The sequence below is a fragment of the Athene noctua genome, chromosome 4 (genome assembly GCF_965140245.1).
Source record: "Athene noctua chromosome 4, bAthNoc1.hap1.1, whole genome shotgun sequence".
Classification (NCBI taxonomy): Eukaryota; Metazoa; Chordata; class Aves; order Strigiformes; family Strigidae; genus Athene; species Athene noctua.
This window is the reverse complement of record NC_134040.1, coordinates 65692565-65713149: the sequence shown is the minus strand read 5'-3', so window position 1 is coordinate 65713149 and position 20585 is coordinate 65692565. Positions and strand designations below refer to the sequence as shown.

The window sequence follows — 20585 nt, the reverse complement described above, 5'->3', positions numbered from 1 at the left end:
ACATTATAAAAGGGCTTTCTTAGTTGTAATAAACGGGCATTGCTTGATCACATTGGTCATGCGCGTGCTCAGCTCTCCCGCATAACTATGATGTCGTCCTCAGACTGTTCTTCCACCTGCTTGCTTGTGTCTCATAAAAGAATACTTCTTTCAGCAGAAATAAAGATATTGCTAAACCATCATCAAAACCATCAAACCACGGTGAGCCTCGGTAAAGGGGCTTTTTGGTTTGGCCTTGCCCACCTTAACCATAGCATTGGCTTCTAGAAAACATCTGTCCTTCAAGAAAGGGTGTTGAAGGACTCCGGGCTTCACTGAGGTGACTGTAAATTCCTGCAGAATGGCTAGCCTGCAGCTTGACTGAAAGCTGCATGTGGAGTTATAACGTTAGCCTTAACTGGATAAGCTAGTGTGGATGCAAAGCTGCTAGATCTGGCTTAGAGATCTCACTGTATGGACTACCGGGGAAAAGCATGTTAATGCTTCACCAAAAGTCTGCACAGCTGTAACAAGTGCGCTACTCTGGCAAAAAGGGGGCTTAATCCATTGAAATGGAGGTCCTCATCCCAGGACTGCACCTTTAAGGTTAAACGTTCCGATTTAAGAAGCCTTCATGCATGAGGTGTTGCCTGCCACAGAGGGTGCTGACTTTTGAGAACCATTTCTGTCACTGTCTCAGCAGCATTTTGCTGTAGCTGAGTTACAGGATCACCCAGGGAGAACTGGCAGCTTCTTTATTGCTTCCTTTGAGCCTTGTGTTTGCCTTCTAGAAGGGAAATACACTATGTCTTCAGTTATATTTTTGATCTGTGGAGTTAATACAATCTATAAGCTGCCAGTTGGCAGCACCGTGATGAAAATTCACTTGCTGGAGCTTTTAATTCAGTTGTTTAATAAACTTAGTTCATATATGTGGAATTCTTCATACGTAAGCTGGTTGGTAATCCATGATTGCCAGAAGACACAATAAATCTTAAAGTGACAGTGTTTTAAAAATCTCTAGTGATGGTGCTTTTAGCTCTGGGGTTTATAAGAAATGCAGTCTGATCTTTGAGATGCAATCTAGTACAAAAACGAACGCTTGTGTTTTAGTTTACACTGTCCCTCTTCAGCCTGATTTTTGTTCCTGTCCTCTTAAGGCAGTGGTCTCCAAAGTGGAGTGTGCAAAATATTTCATTGGGGTTCAGGAAGAAAATACATTTTGTAGTGTTAATAAATATAATTGACATTTAAAAACAGTCTTTATTTTGTCTTTATCTCAACCTTTTGAAATTTCTATTTTTGTGTATGTTTATAATTACATAATAGTGCATTAGTGCATGTATATAATTTGTAAATATACATATATTGGGGGTGCATGCTCAAAATTTTTTTATTGATAGGAGTGTGCAATCAAAAAAGTTTGGAGTCTGCTGTTCTAAGGCATTTGGGGCAAGAGGATGTGCATTTTGGCACTAGACCCTTTTCAGGTTTATCATAGACAACAAGCTAGAGGTGTCAGGGCCTGGCATGCTGATGCAGGATTTTGAAGTGTATTAGTTTAATGGTGTTGGCTTTATGGTGATGTTTTCCCTGGCCACAACAGAGGTTGGGTTCCTAGGCTGAGACCTTCCTGAGGCATTATTTCCTAGCTAAGGTCTCGGTTCTGCTTATCTGTACCTTCTTAGTCTGCCAGTTGCAGGTAGTCAGACTGTCAAAGAGCAAGAATATAGTTGAGATAAGGTTGTTCTGCTTGAGCACTGACAGTGGCCTTCAGTGTTTATTAATTTGAGGGCTTCTCCAAGATGAAGACCTATATCAAGAGATAGTAAGATGCTTATTTACGTACATACAGATTATACTAAATTTTTAAAATCCATAATAAGCTTTTCTTGAAAAAGAATCACAAGCGTATTGTAGAACGACTTCATGAGATAGTGTCAGCCAGCCCAGCTAATTATAATACAGCACTGTTCACCTGTCATGAGTGTAAGTGAATCTTCCAGCTGTTGTTTCAGCAGGTGAATATAGTCTCACTTTATAGTGAAATGAACCAAAAAGTAGAAGAGGCACATGAATAATATCATTTGATGTCTGTACACGGGACTAAGAGTGAGCAGTTTAAAATATTAAATTGTGTTATTTTACCAGACAAATGATCAGAAATATGTTCTCTTACAGGTTTTGGAAGGAAGGATGTCGTAGAGCACTTGCTGCAGACAGGAGCCAATGTTCATGCTCGTGACGATGGAGGGCTGATACCCCTTCACAACGCCTGCTCTTTTGGTCATGCTGAAGTGGTTAGTCTGCTACTGTGTCAAGGGGCAGACCCAAATGCTAGAGACAATTGGAACTACACTCCTTTGCATGAGGCTGCTATCAAGGGGAAGATAGATGTGTGTATTGGTAAGTGTCTTGCTTCTTATATTGAAGCTTTACCGGATATATGTTTTGTGCAGTTGTGATTGTTAGTGTGCTGGACTTGACAAGCAGTATCTTTCATCTTTCCTTAAAAGCTAACTTTTTTTAAACTAGCAGGTAGGTATAGGGATAGTCATTTAAGACTAACTTTTTCATGGTGCATAATCCAAACTTTGAACTTGCATCTGAAAAACTAATCTGGTGAGGTTGGGTAAAGTCTCCTTGTCTGTTAAATAACAATGATCAGAACCTGAATATGGAAGTTTGTCTTGGTCGCTCTCAAGAAAACTAGCTTAAAGTTTTTGCTTTTTGGGCTGCTATATATGTTGTCTTAGTGGTTAGAAAGATGGTTAACCTTTCATTCTACACAGTATGGAGAAACATCCCATTAGTCCTTTGGAGCTTTCCAATACAAGTTACAGGACACTATTGTTCACAGTGGTTATATATCTTCAGTGTGTGTGCTGTAGCCTGGAGCCAAAGCAATTTCAAATAAAACAAACACTTTAATCATTTTAAAATGTGTCTAGAACATATAAAGAGCTTTTCAGTCAGGATGTCTTTAACTTTTATGGTTTTTCTCAGTGTACTTAGTATTACTTTTTTTCTAAATGGGAACTTCTATTTTTATTTTTAGGTTTTACACTCAGACTAGTTCCTTGAACTTACTTATCAGTTATGGTTCTTCTCACATCTTCTAACTTCAATAAATGGTTTGCTCAACATTGTGTTTTTTATCAAATGTGGAAAGGAAACCTTGATTTTTAGGAATTGCTGTTAAGATTATGTTCATAAGATTTGTTCTGTATGCTATCCAGATAACAATTTTCAGAATTTCAGATAATGTCTACTTGCTTAAAGACTTACTACATAAAATTATTAGTATTGTAGGACAAGTTCTTGCATTAGCTTTATTGCAATACTTAACGTCATTACTGAAAAACCACCAAAAATTGAGTGAAAGAAAATTGGAAGAAACACCAAAATACAATTTTTTTAGTCTATTTCTTCTTTTTACAAAGGATGTGATGGACTTATTATTTTCATCTCTGTGTGCAAGATAAAACATATGGACAATATTCTACAGAAGTTACTGAGTGTAGTTGATTATGCGTTAGTACTGTGGGAGGAGATCCATTGATATAGTAGGTCCCAATAACAGTCTGTTGTGACAATGGTGAATGGAAAAGTAAGCTTAATACCAGTCGGTAACTGGAGTTTTGTATGTGACATAAAGATAGTACTTACTTTTGTCTGTTAAGTGCTGGAGTCTGCCTGACTTTGGGAACTGCTGACTGAAAATACAAATTAAATGGGGGAAGGTTGACAGTAAGAGGCTGAGAAGTGACTTGTAAAGAAGGACTAGATTTGTTTGCTTTGGAAAAGATTTGTCTTAGTCTCTTAAAACCTTGTCATAAAGTAGGACGGGGTGCAGCAAGCACACCTTTGTGTTCATAGGTGATAGGATGAAAGATGGTTGCAACAGAAGATTTTAGGGTTTGGGGGGGCAGCATGGGTAGTGTCACTTTGGGTGGTTTGTCTAAAGACTTTCTTTGGAGGAGACTGGGCGGGTCAGATCAAGGTGCCAGATTATGTGGTACATCACTTTTGATGTGCAATGCTGGCAGTAATTTGAGATTATTTAGATTTAATTTCCATAATTAATTACATTGATGATACCTTTAAAGATATACTCTAATTCAGCAAGAAGTTATGGGTTCGGTGGAAGGAAGTACAGAATCAAATGTATGGCTTGTATTACACAGAACTTCAGTCTGTGTTCTATGCACAGATTAGATTGGTAACGCTAAATGTTAGATGTTAGACTGAGGTGATGATCCATATATATAAAATATTCAGCACATGGTGTCCTCTGCAGTTGTCTGTTCCTTGGAAGCACTGAGCAGGACTGCAGGACTAGATGCAGTTCTCCTTACAAACCTACTTGAAGGCAGATTGCAGTCTGGGAATTTTTTTAAAAAATATTTTCTTTTAAACAAGTAAGCATGATGTTGTTGTGCTCAGTTTAGGTATGGATATCCACCACGTATGTCATACTTGTCAGACACTGATCTGCCAATGTGAGAGTTATTACTGAAGGCAGTGTCACCAGTCACTAGATTTAATATGTAGCATAGTATGATGCTTCTTTGGGATTTAGTTGATTCCATAAAACTGCTAGGACATGGGTAGACAAAGGAGTCTATTCTTTCTTGTTTGCAGTGAGTTTGTTTGCAATTTATATCTAGTGGGTAAGCATGTTTTGTTGTCTTTGGCAAGTTCTGTTTCTTTTAAATGTTGTTTCATATTAAAGTCTTGAGCGTTTCTCTCAAAGTCTTTTGAAGGAACACATTATATGCAGGGATAATGGAACGGGTTGCTTGGGGCATGAACTCTGACTAGGAATACTTGAATAGCTTTCTGGAATATATTGTACAGTACTGCTATTTACACTTTAACTGTAGACTGTTATAGCACATATGATGGAAGAAACTGGCCTGTAAAAAAAAAAAAATCACATTCTTGGAGTGTTCCTTTTTTAAACAAGCAAGGCATGCTTTTTAAAAAGCATTAATTGAAGAACAGTTTCTGGAAATCCTGGTGTAACCTAGAACTCAGATATCTGTCTGAAAAGCAATAGACTGTGTAGGAGTTAGTCATCTAGCCTCATTTTTGGCTACCTATTCTTGGCATCTTCTTCCAAACGATGTAATGCGAGAGAATTTTACAATTTATCTTCCTTCATCCCTTCTGTGCCACCTCAGGCTGCATCTTTTCTTTATCATGTCTAGCATAGAATGTTGTACTTTTGGCTGTTTACAGGTTAAAAAGGGACAAAATGATAATTGAACAGTGTGTGGAGATGCAGCACATTAATGAATAATAATTTTTTTTGAGGAAAACTCAAGGCATTGATGCAGAATAGGAAGACCAGGAGAAGCTAGGTAGTGATTGCACTACAACTACAGAGCACTCTTGTGTCTAGCACTAGGCTTGGAATGGAGTGTGCATATTTGCACTAAAAGTATTAGGAGTGCTCAGCTGTACAGCCAAGTTTAGACTAATAGGTACAAGCCCTGCCACTGGAAAGCTTATATGGAAATAAGTGTGCATGAACTGATGAAAACTCATCAGGAGCTGTAAGACAGCAAATGACTGGTAGGATTTCTTGTTTTCTGTTTTACTGGTTGCATATTACACTCATAGGACAGCGTATGAACTTAAAGGGAGACAATGCAAATGTGCTGAGTTTGGGAGGAATATGGAGTGTGGCTCTTTTAGGTGGCAGTTGCTTTTGTGTCCTTGGTCTGGAAGCGTAGTAGATCTTAGAGGATGGTAAGTAGTGCTCAGCTGGTTTGTTGACCATCTCTTACAATGTATTTACTCACTGCGGATTTGTTTAGTTGCTAAGTAATTTAATGCATTTGAAAGTGTTGTTTGCTGTATGTAATAAATTTTTGGTCTAAATGTATTGAAGCAGTAAAACCAATTGTTAGATAGTGTTCTCCAGTATTTATGGCTTCTAGGATCGCTTTATCTGTCAGGAAGATACATTTTCAGAGTCCATGGACTGCTTCTAGAGCTAATGAAAAGTGGTTTTGTTCCTCAGAGTCGCATTTGCTCGTGGAATAATGAATGAATGGTGAAATCTGCAAAACATGTTTGAAGGAATGCTGCAACATCAGGGTAGTGACTGTTCTGCAGGTCAGGCTGGGGATACAGGATGATCTGCTTCTTCATCTGAATGTCTGTGCTGTTGTCAGACCAGAGATCCATGTAGCTTACTTTTCTTCAACAATGACATGTAGCAGATGCTCAGAGACTGTGAATGGCATGAGCGTATCCTTATTTCTCATGGCAGTCCGCAATTTAGGAACTTGATAAAGTAGAGGGTGCATCTGGACTCTGTTGCATAGCCATTGGTATACAAAATTCTTGAAAGACAGATCCAATCACTTAAATGTTGCTCTGCTTTTGGCTTTGAAGGTGTTCTGTGGCAAGAGAATTTTTCAACTTAATAGTCTTGCAGGAAGAAAACAACCCTTCCTTTTCTTTAAAACGTTATTCTTGAGTACTTTTATTGCAAACCATTCATGATTTCCATGAGAAATTTCTATTTGCATTCTTCATATTCTTTATGATTTTATATGCCTCTTTCTCTTCCTCCCTCAAATGTGTATCTTCCAGGCTGAAAAACTTAGTCTTCTGTTGTGTTATCCTGTTGAATGTTACAGTATTTTTGCCTTTTATTTTAAAGGTGAGGGGTTGGTATCACCGATACAGACAACAAAACTGGGTGTAGTAGATTTATAGGGTATTTTAATGTTCTTTCTGTTCTGTTTTTCTAGTTGCCGAGCACTGAATGGGAGTAGCTCCAAGGTATTTCCGGAGTGGTAACAGCTCCTTTAAAATTATGTGTTTGTGCAACACACAGGTTTTTTGTTTAAAAAAAAAAAAAAAAAAAAAGGCTAAAAATAACATAGAAGCTGTGCCTATGCAGTCTGTCCAGGCTTGCTTTGCCCACAGCTGTGTTTGTTTCTACAGAGGCTGTATTTGTTCCTGCAGAGATTTTTATTTTTCTTCAGGTGGTTCTCCAGTTACCTGTTGTGAGAACTATAGAACTGCTAGCCTAAAAGTGATCTCAGGTGTCATACCCCTGCTTAGTTTTTAAGGGCATCCTTCACAAGTATGCAAACCATGAGCATCTTCTGTGGTGATACCATGATTTATGGATTTTAACATACAGTATACTTTAGTAATTTTAGGGAAATAAAAAATTCTAAAGCTGCCTTCAACACTGTACAAAACTGTAAAATTTTTTTAAAGTTACTTTTAGTCCATGCAGTGCTAAGGATCCATCAGGAATTATTTTTGTCCCTTGAGATCTTTTGAGTGCATTTTGACTTCCAAGTAGAACTATATTGCTCTGAAAGTTAGAGCTGTGTCTGATTTTATTACCTGAAAAATTAAAAAAATAAATTAAAAATAAATAAATAAAATCAAATGAAGTGCTATCAAAGAGTAAACCTGTGCAGTAACCAGTTCTTTTTGGGGGTGGGGAGTGTGGTGGGGTGAGGTGAGGGGGAGAAGCTTTAGCATCTTAACTGAGAAATGATTACAGTGACTATTCATTTAGCTGCTGGATTGACAGAAGCCTGTTAGAAGACTAGTAGCTTCTTAAGTATTAGAGGGGGATATTGGCAATTGAGGTACATTAGGAGCTGGTTATGCACATTGTTTGTTGGAGAGATATACTGAATTCCCAGAGACTCTCTTGGAGAACTGGTGTTCTAGAAGGAAGCTTAGATACAAAGAAGCATCCCAGGAATCTGATGTTCAGAGGCTTGTCAAATCACTGGAAAATGCTCTCAAGTGAGTACTTCCACATACTTTGTGTAGAATGTTTAACTATTGCTGCTGTTTATGTCAGAAGATTCTTGAATATTGTTAATATTCCTGCTTTGACTTTTGAACTGTAGAATTAGTAGCACTGCTACTGCTGACTACTCATAGTGTGCAGTGGGGAGACAGTGACTTGTATTTGAACTTTTTTAAGCTGCAAGGCAGTCTGAAGAACTTTAGCCTGTTCTTGTGTACCAGAAGTGTGAGTTTTGTTCCATTAGGAGGACATGAATTAATCTTTACAGTGGGGGAGCTATCCTGTCTTGTTGCAGTTAACATTGACATACAGTGGAAAGGTACCTTGTGATTTGGTATGCTTAAGGCCAAGCAGTCCTGGTTAACAGCATCTATCTGATATCTGACCACAAAATAGAAGTCCTGTCTGCTGTTAATAATACTTATTACTCAGACACTGATAAAAGTCAAATCTGTTGTTGTGGAGGAAGGCACATCAGACTATTCAGGTTATGAATTCTTTTGGTCTGTTTCTTATGAGTGATAGCATGTGTGTGAAACCCTGCTGCTCTGAGTAGCAAATGTTTTTAAATCCTGTGCATACACAGTGACTCAAAGACCTAATATGCTTAAGTCTATTCATACTGTTTCTTCATGGGGTCTTTCTCAAACAAACCTTGCAGGACAGCAACCATAGGATAAAAATTCCATGTTTTAGATTGAGTGGAAGAATACTTTTGCTTTCTCACTGGAGTTCTTGTTCATGATTTTAAATTTTTTATGTCCTCTAACCACTTGTTTAAGCTATGTCAACTTCTAATTGTTAATATTCATCACAGGAATAAGAGCTGCTTGGGCTGAATCTTACCATGTTTCCCACTGTATGAGCCTGTGGTTCGGAATTCCCTTATTGAAAGGGACCTAAGAAATAAGGCCTCCTTCTCTGTGAGCTGGTGGGGGTGGAGGAACCCATGATTGAAATCATACATTGGTAACTTGAAGGCATTGTAATACTGTTGTCATAGTAACAATGGACTGGAGTGTGAGACAACAGGGCTTTTGTCAAAAGTGACTATAGAAGGTGGTTTGGGACACTACTATGGTGAATACAACTACAGTGCTCCCTGGTGGACTTTGGCAGAAGGACAGGAGGGTAGTTGATCTGTTCTGGTACGTGGAGGATACCTCTTCAGTATGTGACATCTATGTGCAGGCAGGTCTGTCAGTGTAGGGCAGTCTACAAGAGTTACTGTTACGGCAAAAGCTGACAGAAGGAGATAGGCTTGTTTGCTGTAAAGACTCCAGGGAATTCTTTCTGCTGGCATTTTGCATCTGTGCATGTGTAGCTTTGATAGATGCTTTATGAAGAAAATCTGAGCAGTGTCAGTCACCCATGTATGCCTGACAGAGGTCTCAGAGTGCCAGGAGCCTTGAAACAAGTGGATCATTGACACAAGGTGAATTGCCCTACCACAACATTTTTGTGAGAGGACCAAGCATTGAGCTGGATTAATCCTGAGGTTAGATCCTCTTCGGAAACAAAATCAATAGTAAATTTGATAGAGAGGATGATGCTTTGTACAAATTGGGTAAGAATGAGCCTTACTTTAGGTGAGGAAGACTTGTCTGCAGGGTTATGCCAATAAAATTAATTCTTGTTTTCACATTTGGAACTAGTGGTGCTGAAGACTTATAAAACCTGTCATGTTACTGTGTTTCTTACAGACTGTAAGGCTATTGTTTATATTATGGTATTTGTATTGCTAAAAGTTGATTGAAATTCAACTTCATGAAAATATGGGCTGTTCGGAAATTAATTGCCGATTTCAACCTGTATGTTTGAAGTGGCATATCTCAGCTCAGAATAAAATTTATTAATCGAAACAAAAACCATTGGAATCAATGCATTTTTGCCAATGAGAAACAAGTGTGTTTATTCCGGTTGCATAAAATTCTGGACTTCTGGAGGTGATGAAGTCATCGAAGGCAGCTTTGGCCTCCCCTTGGTTTCTGAAACGTCTCCCGCACAGGAAGCTGTCAAGATGCTTGAAGAAGTTATAGTCGATGGGTGAGAGGTCTGGTGAGTACGGTGGATGAGGCAGAGTTTCATAGCCCATCTCGTTCAACCGTTGCAGCGTTGAAAGTGCAACGTGTGGCCGTGCGTTATCGTGGAGAAGGACTGGACCCTTTCTGTTGACCAGTGCTGGGCGCAGCCATTGAAGTTTCTGGTGCATTTCATTGATTGGCTGGATGTACTTTGCCGCCATGATCGTTTCACCTGGATTCAGGAAGCTGTGATGGATTAAACCAGCAGCAAACCACCAGACAGTCAGCATGACCTTCTTTTGGTGCAGATTCAGCCTTGGGAAGTGCTGTGGAGCTTCATCGCGATCCAACCACTGAGCCAATCGTCACCGGTTATCGTAGAGCATCCATTTCTCGTCGCATGTCACAATACGGTTGAGAAACGGGTTGTTCTGGTTGCGAAAAAGAAGCGCCGACGACACTTCAAAACGGCGATTTCTGTGATTCTCATTCAATTCATGCGGCACCCATTTGTCGAGCTTCTTCTACTTTCCAGTCTTCTTCAGATGCTCAGAAACAGTTGATATACTTACCCCGAGTTCTTTTGCAAGTTCTTGAACAGTTGTGCGTGTATCTGCTTCCACCAGAGCCTTCCATTCATCGTCATCAATAGCAAAAGGATGTCTACGACCACCTTGATCTTCAAGGTCGAAATCGCCACATTGAAATTTTTGGAACCAAAGCCGCTCTGTCTGTTCGTTAACACTTCCCTCGCTATATACCTCACTGATGTTTCGAGCAGCTTGCGCTGCATTATGTCCAAGTTTGAACTCGGAGGAGTAGATCTGTTGAAATTGCTGTTTTGACATCTGAACTTCAAACCTCCACAATTTGTCAAAAACGCAGTTTATGTTATAATTTAATTATACAGCGTGAAAGTTCATAACATGAGCTTTTCAAAAATATATAACAGTGTGCCAGTTGAGAAGGTACTATTCCTGAAACATATACAATGAAAATCACATTACAAAAGAGAAATTAATTTCCAAACAGCCTAATAGGTTGAGAAGGATTGCCTTGTCTAGGGTTTCATACACTCCGTATATTTTGGAAGCTATCTGTCTTTCTGCTAGGTTTGAACTGTATTGAAAGTTAATATGTTAAAACCTATCAGTGGCTTTTAGACTTCGTCACAGTTCTATTTCTTCTTTCCTAAAATTCAGGTATCAAGAAAACTAGTCTGTTTGCCTTGTTTGGCTGCTTGGCAGAGGAGAATCTGTGGAGGACAAGAAGAGTAATTTATTTTTGTGGTGATTCTTTACAAATGTTGATTAAATCAGAATCTGGTTACTTGTAGCAAAAGCAGTGGTACAATAATATGCAAAATGCTATTAGAAAACTTGTTGTGGGCCATTTATGGGAAGTAAGGTCTTCAAAAGTACTAATGTTAACTATTGGCAAATTGAGAGGGAGGGAAAGAGGAAGTTGCATATTATCCATAACAGAGCAGTGGAACAGATACTGCTCTTGCAGACACTGAAACTGCTTTCAGATGTCTGATAATGGTTTACAGAAGCTTTGTAAATGTCTTGCAGAAGTACTTAATCTTATAGAATCATAGAATAGTTTGGGTTGGAAGGGACCTTAAAAGATCATCTGGTTTCAACCCCCCTGCCAAGTCTTACGGGACTATGCTTCTGATTACTGGAGCAATATCTGCTTTTAGCTTCTCAGAGGAACAATGTGGTCTTAAAGCAGTTCATATGTGGTTTAAAAACAATCTCTAGATATATGTGTAGTTGTTAAGGTATAAATGAGTGGGGCCAGTTCTACCAGAGTTCTCGGATGTTTTCTTAGTCTAATGGAAAATATTGATTAAAGTATTACTACAGGGTATCAAGATCTTGCTTGTAAAAATGTGCAGGCAATTAAATATTTGTCATATAGTGAAGAAAAGAAGGTGTCTTTTTTAATGATTTGCTCTTTCTGCAATCTAAAGCAAGTGTACAAAATGAACTGCAGGTTATTGAAGCCTACTGAAAATACTGAGAGCTTGCCTCTTGTTCTGTGTGGCCTTCACTTCAGTCCTTCATGCAGCTAGGACTCATGATGAACATAGACTCCCATACTCCAGTGATTCATTGTTTTTCCATTTTTATACAAATGCTCCATGCTGCTTAGATAAAGCTATTCCTTTCTAGGAAAGGCTGAAGTGTCTGTGAATCCTGCTGTTCATGCTGGTGTGTGTAGTCTTCATGTTTTGTTGATGCCTCATCCAAGCAAGCAGTACTGTGTAATTCCTTCTTTGGGCACGGTGCACTGGACCTGGCTATACTATTGGATACTGAACTTGCAGCCAGTTCTTCTTGGTTCCTATGTCATGTAGCAATTTGGTTTTACTTTCTTGTTTGGGGTGATACAAGGATGGTGTGGGACACAGGTGTGACCCAGGGGAGGAACCCAGTCAGACTGATGTGATATGCACCCTTCCCTACTGTCAGACCCACAGTAGTGATGATATCTTACCCAACAGACTGGGAGATTTTTGCAGTGTAGAGTATTTGCTAATCAAGGACCTAATGCTAAATAGAGTAAGACTTGTACTGCTCTGTATCAAGAGGGCATGGTGGTGAGCAGTTCTGGGACTGAAGAACAAATGTATATAGCTCTGTCATTTAAGAATGGAAAGCAATGGAACTGCTTTACATAATAATATGGTCTAGATTAGTGGCTGGGCAGAATTTCCAAGACTGATACATACAGTACTGATAGGTAGTCAGTTGTTAGTAGAGTTCTATATTAGTTTCCTGATACTTGCTTCAGAAACAGAAATTTTGAGAATACCCATGTCTTCTGACCAACCTGTAGCTTTAGCCACAATTTCATGAACAGATCATCTGGGTATTCCTAAGATTTCATGTACTTCCTTGTGTTTCTCAAATATTTGGTAACTGTGCTGTGGACTAATGATGAGTTTACAAAATTGGCACAAGGTTCAGGTTTTATGCAAAATATGCAAATGTTATTTGGCATGTTGAAGCTTCTTTAATCTTAGGAGTTTCAGCTCTTAATCACATCAAAATATTCCTGTGTGTGTTCTGTAGGGTGTGTGACTGAGATACCATCCCTAAGTCATGTGCTGTTGACAGCCAGCAGGCACTGAAGTTCACCTCTGGAAAAGCCTGGAAAAGGCTGTGCTCTTGGATTGTGATAGTTGTTTTGTTCTCTTTTTTTTTATTTTTCTCATTTCCCTTCTTGTGCTCATCTCACTGAATGGTAGGTTGAGAGCTGCTGCTAGGGTTTGAATCTCTCCAATGCGTATTTCTTCTGGTGCTAAAAAGAGAAAGTGGTTTTGATTATGCGTGCACCCTTTCTGTTTCAGAAAAATAGTAGATACAGGACAGGTTCTAAGAAGCTTTTAAGACTCCTCAGTTTATGTTGCTTTCTGAGCGTTGGATTTTAGTGTACTGACAAATAATGCATTCTGATAGCCACATAGCTAATTCCACATGCAATCTATCACCTGACTTCCACCATGATTTTTTTTTTCCCCCAGACTTCACCTGGAAGAAATGGTTAGCATATGTTAAGGAGGTTGGAACTGGTCTTTCATTTCTCTTAACTCTGCTCAATTCCTTTTCCTCTTAGGTTGCTACTTATTGACCTGAGTTGCCTTGGCTACTTTTGCCATCAAGGACACAGAAAGCAGGGCTCTTAATCTATCAAGTGGGATGTCAGGATTACAGCTGACACTTACTTGGATAAAACTTGAAGTAGAAAGGTGGATTCATTCAGAGAAAAGTGAAATTTGGACCAAGCAATGAAAACTTGTCCTTAAAGCAGCTTTCAGCTAGGAATATAGATGAAAACATAAATTGCTCAGACAGTAGGGCAGCAGTTAAGATTTCTGGCTGTTCAATAAATAATATACTAAAACAAATGCTTAGAAACTAAGTAGCTACTGAATTGTTACTTGTGAGGAAAAGGAATGTGATTTAGTTGTGGCATCCTGAGGCCTCAACCTGTACCATCTACAAAATGGGCTAAGTGTTTTGGTGGTTTTTATTTTAAAGCTCTTTTGATTAGAGTGTCTTGTATTCCATTTTGCACATTAGTGACATATGTGTTCCAGATGACTACATGAACATGCTTAGGTGTGATTCTTAAGCACCTGTGTAAAATAGGCACAAACTGAAAACATGTGTAGTTCCCTCTGAACATCAGGAAAAACTTTTCACTGTCAGGGTGACCAGTCACCAGCATAGGTTGCTCAGCGATGTTGTGGAGTCTCCTTCCTTGGAGATACTGAAAAGCCATCTGGACACAGTCCTGGACAAGTGGCTATAGGTGGCCCTGCTTCAGCAGATGATCTACAAAGGTCCCTTTGACCTCAACCATTTTGTGATTCTGTGAAAACGGAGTGCATGTGCATGGCTGCAAATAAATGGGATTAAATAAATGCTTAATGTACTTTTATTGCTTGTTAGCTCAAATGATTTTATTTTGTTTTTTTGGTAACCTAAGTTTCTACAGTTTGTACATTTTGCAGGTTCATTGTGGGATTCCCAAAGCTTACTTTACACGACACAGCTTTTGGTGTGGATTGTGTGCTGGGGAAGAGCGTTCTGGAATGATGGAGCCGTCTCTTGCATAGTGCAAAAAACCTCCAACAAACAAACTGCAGTGACACTAAGGTTTTGAAGTTGCTCTCTAGAAGCATTCTGCATAACCTGCGTATACTTTTGTTTTCTCACTGTTAGCTGCAATGGAAAATTTTAACTTAAAAAGTATTGAATCCAAAAAAGGAAACGGGAGTATTTACTTCATTAAGTCCAGGCAAGATCAAGGCTTTGAATTGCTGTTCATGTAGGGTGAACAATCTACCAACTCTGGTTCTTTCTCTGAGTGCAGAAGGCTATTATCAGCCTGCTGTGCTGCCTACAGCTTCTGGAACTTTCTGCTTGTTCTCTCTCCCTATGCGTATTTAATCACTGTTAGGCAGAACTGGCGTACCAGGGAGTGATTTTGTAGTGCTTCCTACGTATAGAAAACTAATCGTAGTTAAGATGCACCTACTTACGGGGAAACAGTTGTGGGCAGTCACTGAGGGAGGAAGGAGCCTTTTAAAAAGGTATCATCTTGCCCTGCTGGAAAAGCTCTGACTCTTGCAGTGATGCTTGTGGTTTCAGTTGTCTGGTTCAGATCCTTTTCCCGGGCCTTACTTTGATTAGATAAATCTGATCTCTGGAACATCTAGTGCAAATTTAATTCTAGAATACATTGAAGAGTTTTGTAGTGCATTGGGAAGTGAGATTTATGGTATGTATGGATAGACCAGGAGTCAGGCTGTCCTGCTAAGAGGTTGAAACTTCAGTAAGCAAAGTCTAAAAGTATTTCTGGGGCAAACAGCAAAAAATCTGAGACAAAAGAGTCTTTCTGAAAAATTAGAGCTTGCATGAAAATAGGATGAAGTCCTTTTAAAGTGATGCTTTGTAATATTATTTTTGTCTAGGTCTTTCTTCTCCCCTCAAAACAAACAAAAAGTTGGTACTAGGAGACTTTGTTCATGCTGCTTCTTTGAACATTTCTTATTGCTGCCTTGAAGCCTGGTTCTGTGAATTGTTGACTTAAGCTGAAGGGAAGTCTGACCTCTAAGCATTGTTTCCATTTCATGTTTTACTGGGACTCTGCTCAGTTTGGTAGTTGCATCCTGTCACTGTAGGAACTGTTACAGTTTCTGCAGCATATGGAAGCATGAGAACCTGCCTTTCAAAGAGCAGATCTGTATCAAGAAAGGGAAATGTTTGATATGGCTGTTCCCTGTCCCTGATGGACCTAATGGTCATTTCAGCCATAAAGAAGTGGTTCTGCTAGGAGCCATATTCCAAGCTGTCTGCATGTATAGTCTTCTAACATATATTGATGCCTCTAGCCGTTGCTATTATTGCTTATCTAATGACAGTGTAATAGAAACATGTGAGCAGGTACTAGATTATGTCACATTTAGCCAAAGTACCATTTCTGCACTAGAGGTAGCTTCCTTTCTTTTAGAAACAACTATTTAAGACCATGTGCCTGTATAAATTTTAAAACTGTGTGTATCTCCAGGAACTGGTCTGCAACATTACAGTCATAGAATCGTTTGGTTTGGAAGGGACCTTTAAAGATCATGTAGTCCAACCCCGCTACCATGGGCAGGGATAGCTTTCACTAGATCAGATTGATCAAAGCCCTGTGCAACCTGTCCTTAAACACTTCCAACATCCACAACGTCTCTGGGCAACCTGTTCCAGCCTTACAGAAGTTCAGGTGGATGAGATCTGTAGCTTTTTCTTTGAGTGATGCAGTCATTCCAGCCAAATTAGTAAGGCATGATTTGCCCTTGGTGTCTCTAATTGGTTCCCCGTCTTCCATGTGTTTCAGCATGTCTTCTAAGGAGGATCTGTTCCATGATCTTACTGGGCACAGAGGTGAGGTTGGATGGTTGGTAGTTCCCAGGGTCCTCCTTTTTAAAAATGGTCATGTTTCACTTTTTCCATGATGTTTCACTGGGGATTTGCCTGACTGCCATGAATTTTTGAATATGATTGAGAATAGCTTGGCAGCTACATCAGCCAATTCCCTCAGGACCCTGGGATACATCTCATTGGGTCCCATGGACTTATGTATGTTCAGCTTATGTATGTTCATGACTTGAACATGATCTTCACTTACAGTGGGAGGAAATTCGTTCTGCAGTCCCTGCTTTGAGGTTCAGGAGGGACTTGAGAGATGTGGGAAGAGAGATTACCATTGAAAACTGAGGCAAAAAATATTGTTGAGTACCTCAGCCTTTGGTGCCTTAGCTTTCCTGATCCCATCCCTACATATCCAGGCAGCATCCTTACATTTTTCCCATGATACATATCCTTGGTTCCACTGCCTGTGCATTTCCTTCTTTAGTTTGACCAGGAGTCCTTAGTTAGCCATGTTTGTCTCCTGCCTTCCTTGCCTGATTTCTTACATGTGGGAGTTGAGAGCTCTTGCACTCAAGAAAAATGTTCTTAAAGAGTTGCCAGCTATGGTCAGCAACTTTATCCGTGAGAGCAGTTTCCACAGGGGGTCCTATCCATTAATTCCTTAAAGAACTGAAAGTTTGCACTCCTAAAATTCAGAGTCCTGACTTTATTCTTCACTTGGCCCATATCCCTCAAGACTGTGATTCCCACCAGGGCATGATCACTGCAGCTCAAGCTGCCACCAATCTTGACAGCCCTAATTAGTTCATCTGTGTTGGTAGGCAACATGTCTAGTAATGCTTCTCCTCTGTTTGTGCTGTCACCTGAATTCAGAAGTCCTCGGTGCAATCCAAGTGTCTCCTGGACTACTTACAGCTCAGTGTGCTGCTTTTCTAGCAGACAGCAGGGTGATTGAAGTCCCCCATCAGGATCAGAGCCTGTGAGTGTGATGCCTCCTGTAGCTGAAGTAAGAACTCTTCATCAACAGTCTCCCCGTGGTTGGGCAGCCTGGAGTAAACACCATCCAGGAAGTTTCCTTTGTTGGCTTGGCCCCTAATTTTTATCCATAAGCTCTGAATTTGTTCATTGCTGTTTTTCAAAGGCAGCTCTGTGAAGTCAATTTTTTTTATGTAGAGGGCAACTGCCTGCTGTTCCTTCCTTCCCTGCCCCTTCTGAACAGTTTCTAGCCATCTATTGCAGCACTCCAATTATGTGATCCTTCCTACCATGTTTCAGTGATAGTGATTAGATTGTAGCTTTCTAGCTGCACAGTGGCTTCCAACTCCTCCTGTTCGCTACCCATGATGTGTGCATTGGTATAGAGGTGCTTCAGCTGCGTCATGGGCTGTGTCACCTTTTTAGAGGAACATGCCCAAATTCCTTTGAGGCATTTCACAGGTTTGGTTCCTAATACATCAGTAATCCCTGACTTTTCTTGGCTGCTCAGAGCTCCATTACTTCCCTTGGTACTGCTTTATCCTGCTGTCAGAACTCTTGTTTCTGTCCATGCTGTTGGAGAGCACTTCTAACTCCCTTTACAATTTTTTGTTTCAGCATAGTGGGGCCTAGTGTTGTTTTTGTAAGCTTCTGTTCATCTGCTTCATACTACTGCGGTCGGCATATTTGTCTCTTGCTCTGTCTGACCCCAACAAAGAACAAAACCAACACGCTGGTTCATTGGGAATAAAACTGGTATCTGGGGTAATGGCAAACTGGGATGTCATGAACAAGGGAAGTAGGGAAGACAAAATGATGGGAGGTGCTTGGAGCTGACATTGACCCAGCAGGACTTTGACTGGTAATGTTAGATATACTCTTAACTAGAACAACAAAATTATCTTTTTCAACTCCTGTCACTGGCACGTTTCCCTGTACTGTCCTTTCTTGTGCCAACCAGAGTACATAATTTTGTTGCATGATGAACTGGATTGGGCAAATGATCGCGTTTCTAATCTGCCTTGCTGCCTGACCAAATGTCTGCGGCCACCCAGAGCAGGGTGGCCAGCAAAGGGCTGGCCACAGTGATTCAGCCAGCCTGGTCTAGGTGAAACTGTAGCCTGTGATAGTGCTGTTTTGCAGGGGGACAGCTTTACAATTCTTTGCACTCCTTCAATGTTCGTGGGGTTTTTGGTGTGTTTTTTGGTGTTTGTTTGTTGTTTTTTTTTTTTTTAATTGGGAGGGGGAATAAAGGCTGCATGCTCTCCTGCTCTCTGCCTTGAAGTGTGTCTGTTCTTGTCCTGCTAGAGATCTTTTTATTGCCCTGGAGCTTGGTGCTTGGACCCTCCCTTCTCCCTTTCAAGCTAAGCAGTGCTCTTCAGGACCTGTTTATCCTAGAGGTGTTGAGACTAGCTGGACATAATTTTTCAGTTTAGCCTTTGCATCAGAAAAAGCAGCTCCCAGCCTAGAAAAGTCCACTGCAGTCTGCCATCTGAACAATAAAACCCTACAAAGCAGCCAGTAATGTAGGTCTTTGAAGTCTTCAGCAGTTAACTGTTTGCAGACACCTTTGTTGCTGGAGATTCACTCCTCTGCAGCTTTTCCTTACTTGTCCTACTTGCACCCATTGGGACTTCTACTGTATTTCTCCCTGAATTTCCTTAGGTATTTAATTGCTCACGCTGCCTATATTCTTTCTTTTTGCTGGTTCTGCATGTTCTGTTGTGTTTGTCTGTCTCTCTTCTACCAAATGCATTCCTATCCTGTCCCTGAACTACCACCTATTTATCATCTCTTCCTACCAGTAAACCACCTACTGTGCTCCCAGATGTGTTTGGTTATCGCCTCTACCCTACCCTGACTCCAAACAAAATCCTTTGGTGTGCTTAACCTCTCTGCTCCGTAATCCTCTCTTTATTCAGCTTTGATGGCTTTCCCTATAGAGGGACAGTCAAGAGCATAGGACCTGTTTCTCTCCTTTCTTCCAGCTCCTCTTAGCTGACATGGCAGTGGTGTTTGAGGCCATGGATGTCATCGCATCAAGTAGTGATACTCAAACCTTTAGAGGTGTGTATAGCCTCTGTAGTAGTACTGTATCTCACGTCTTCACCAATGGCTGATTAATATAGGGTTTTTTTCTTCATCATGCAGCCAAGACTGAGAGTGCTCACAGAGCAAGTTAATCAGTGATACCGTTGTGGTTAATGTTATTAGCTGTATCTCATATATTCAACTTCATGAAGCTAAGAGTAGGGTGCTACAATTTTTGTTATATGGGTTCATTTAGCAAAAAGGTTTATGTATCTGGTAACTTGCCAAAATGGGATTATTAGATCTGAATCATAGAAGTGTAATTTCTAGGCAAGAAGCTGTTGTTCTTGTTTTGAAGCTTTTCTCATGTTACCTCAGTGGTTTGATATACATGTAGAAAAGTAGTTAGGAGAGAAGATGTGTTTAGTATTGGCTGAAAAAAAAAAAATAATTAATAGCTTGGATTCCAGTGTGTTGTCTGGATGTTTTCAGAATGTGGAGATAAATGAGGACACAAGTGTTTCTTGTGAAGTATAACTTGAAAACATCTCCTACATGGGAGCATGTGTGTTCCTGGGACTTAAGGTTAGTGAGAGACTGACCAGCTTTGAAGGTGTCCTTTAGAGAGATGAAAGATAGTGCATATGTTATGAGTCAAAAGGAGAGCTTTTTCTTGGCTGTTTCTCTGTACCTTGATACTTTGGGAGTAAGTAGATAAATCTACAGTAATACGGTTTGGAAAGGACCTTTGGAGATCATCTCTAGAAAAAGAAGCTGAAAAGGGGGAAGAAAGGATATATACTAAAACTGGGGTGGTTGGAAGGGACCATGGGCACAAGGCAGTGGGACACAGTGATTAAAGAACTGCTGGGGAGAGAGGAGGCAGTAGTGGAGCTGTGAGGAACTGAAGACTCTGGGAATATATTTAAAAGCAGTAGGCAGCTTTAAGTACAGATTCTGAAAAGGTACTTCAAGTCCAGTACTTCTGGAAGGTCTGCCTGTTCTTGCATTTTTCACTCAACAGTCAAAGGTTTGGATGTCTCCTTTTTTTGTACTTACGTGCATCCTATTTGAAACCAGATGTGAACTTTTCCATCAGTATTCCTGTAAGTATACTCAGGAAGCTTGTGGATGTTGGGCCTAGACAAACTATAACAGAAACATTCCGATCTTTGATCTTGCCTAATATTGGAACAACCAACTTGACTTTTATTCCTGTTGTATTTCTGTCTTTCAATCAAAAATATTTTCATTTGGTGCACTTTTAACTGAGGCAATATGAACAAGGAAAGGCTAAGTACTTGGATGATGGTTTATGTGTAGAGAACTCCTTTTTTT

At 40.0% G+C, this 20585-nt stretch overlaps 1 protein-coding gene across 1 annotated transcript in view; it reads left to right on the top strand.

The window, feature by feature from the left end:
- Nucleotides 1-20585, top strand: part of TNKS (tankyrase) — a 143217-nt gene that overhangs the window by 8343 nt on the left and 114289 nt on the right. The window contains exon 2 of the mRNA XM_074905608.1: nt 2161-2385. Within this exon, the coding sequence (XP_074761709.1) occupies nt 2161-2385 (225 nt within the window). The remainder of the gene's footprint in view (nt 1-2160; nt 2386-20585) is intronic.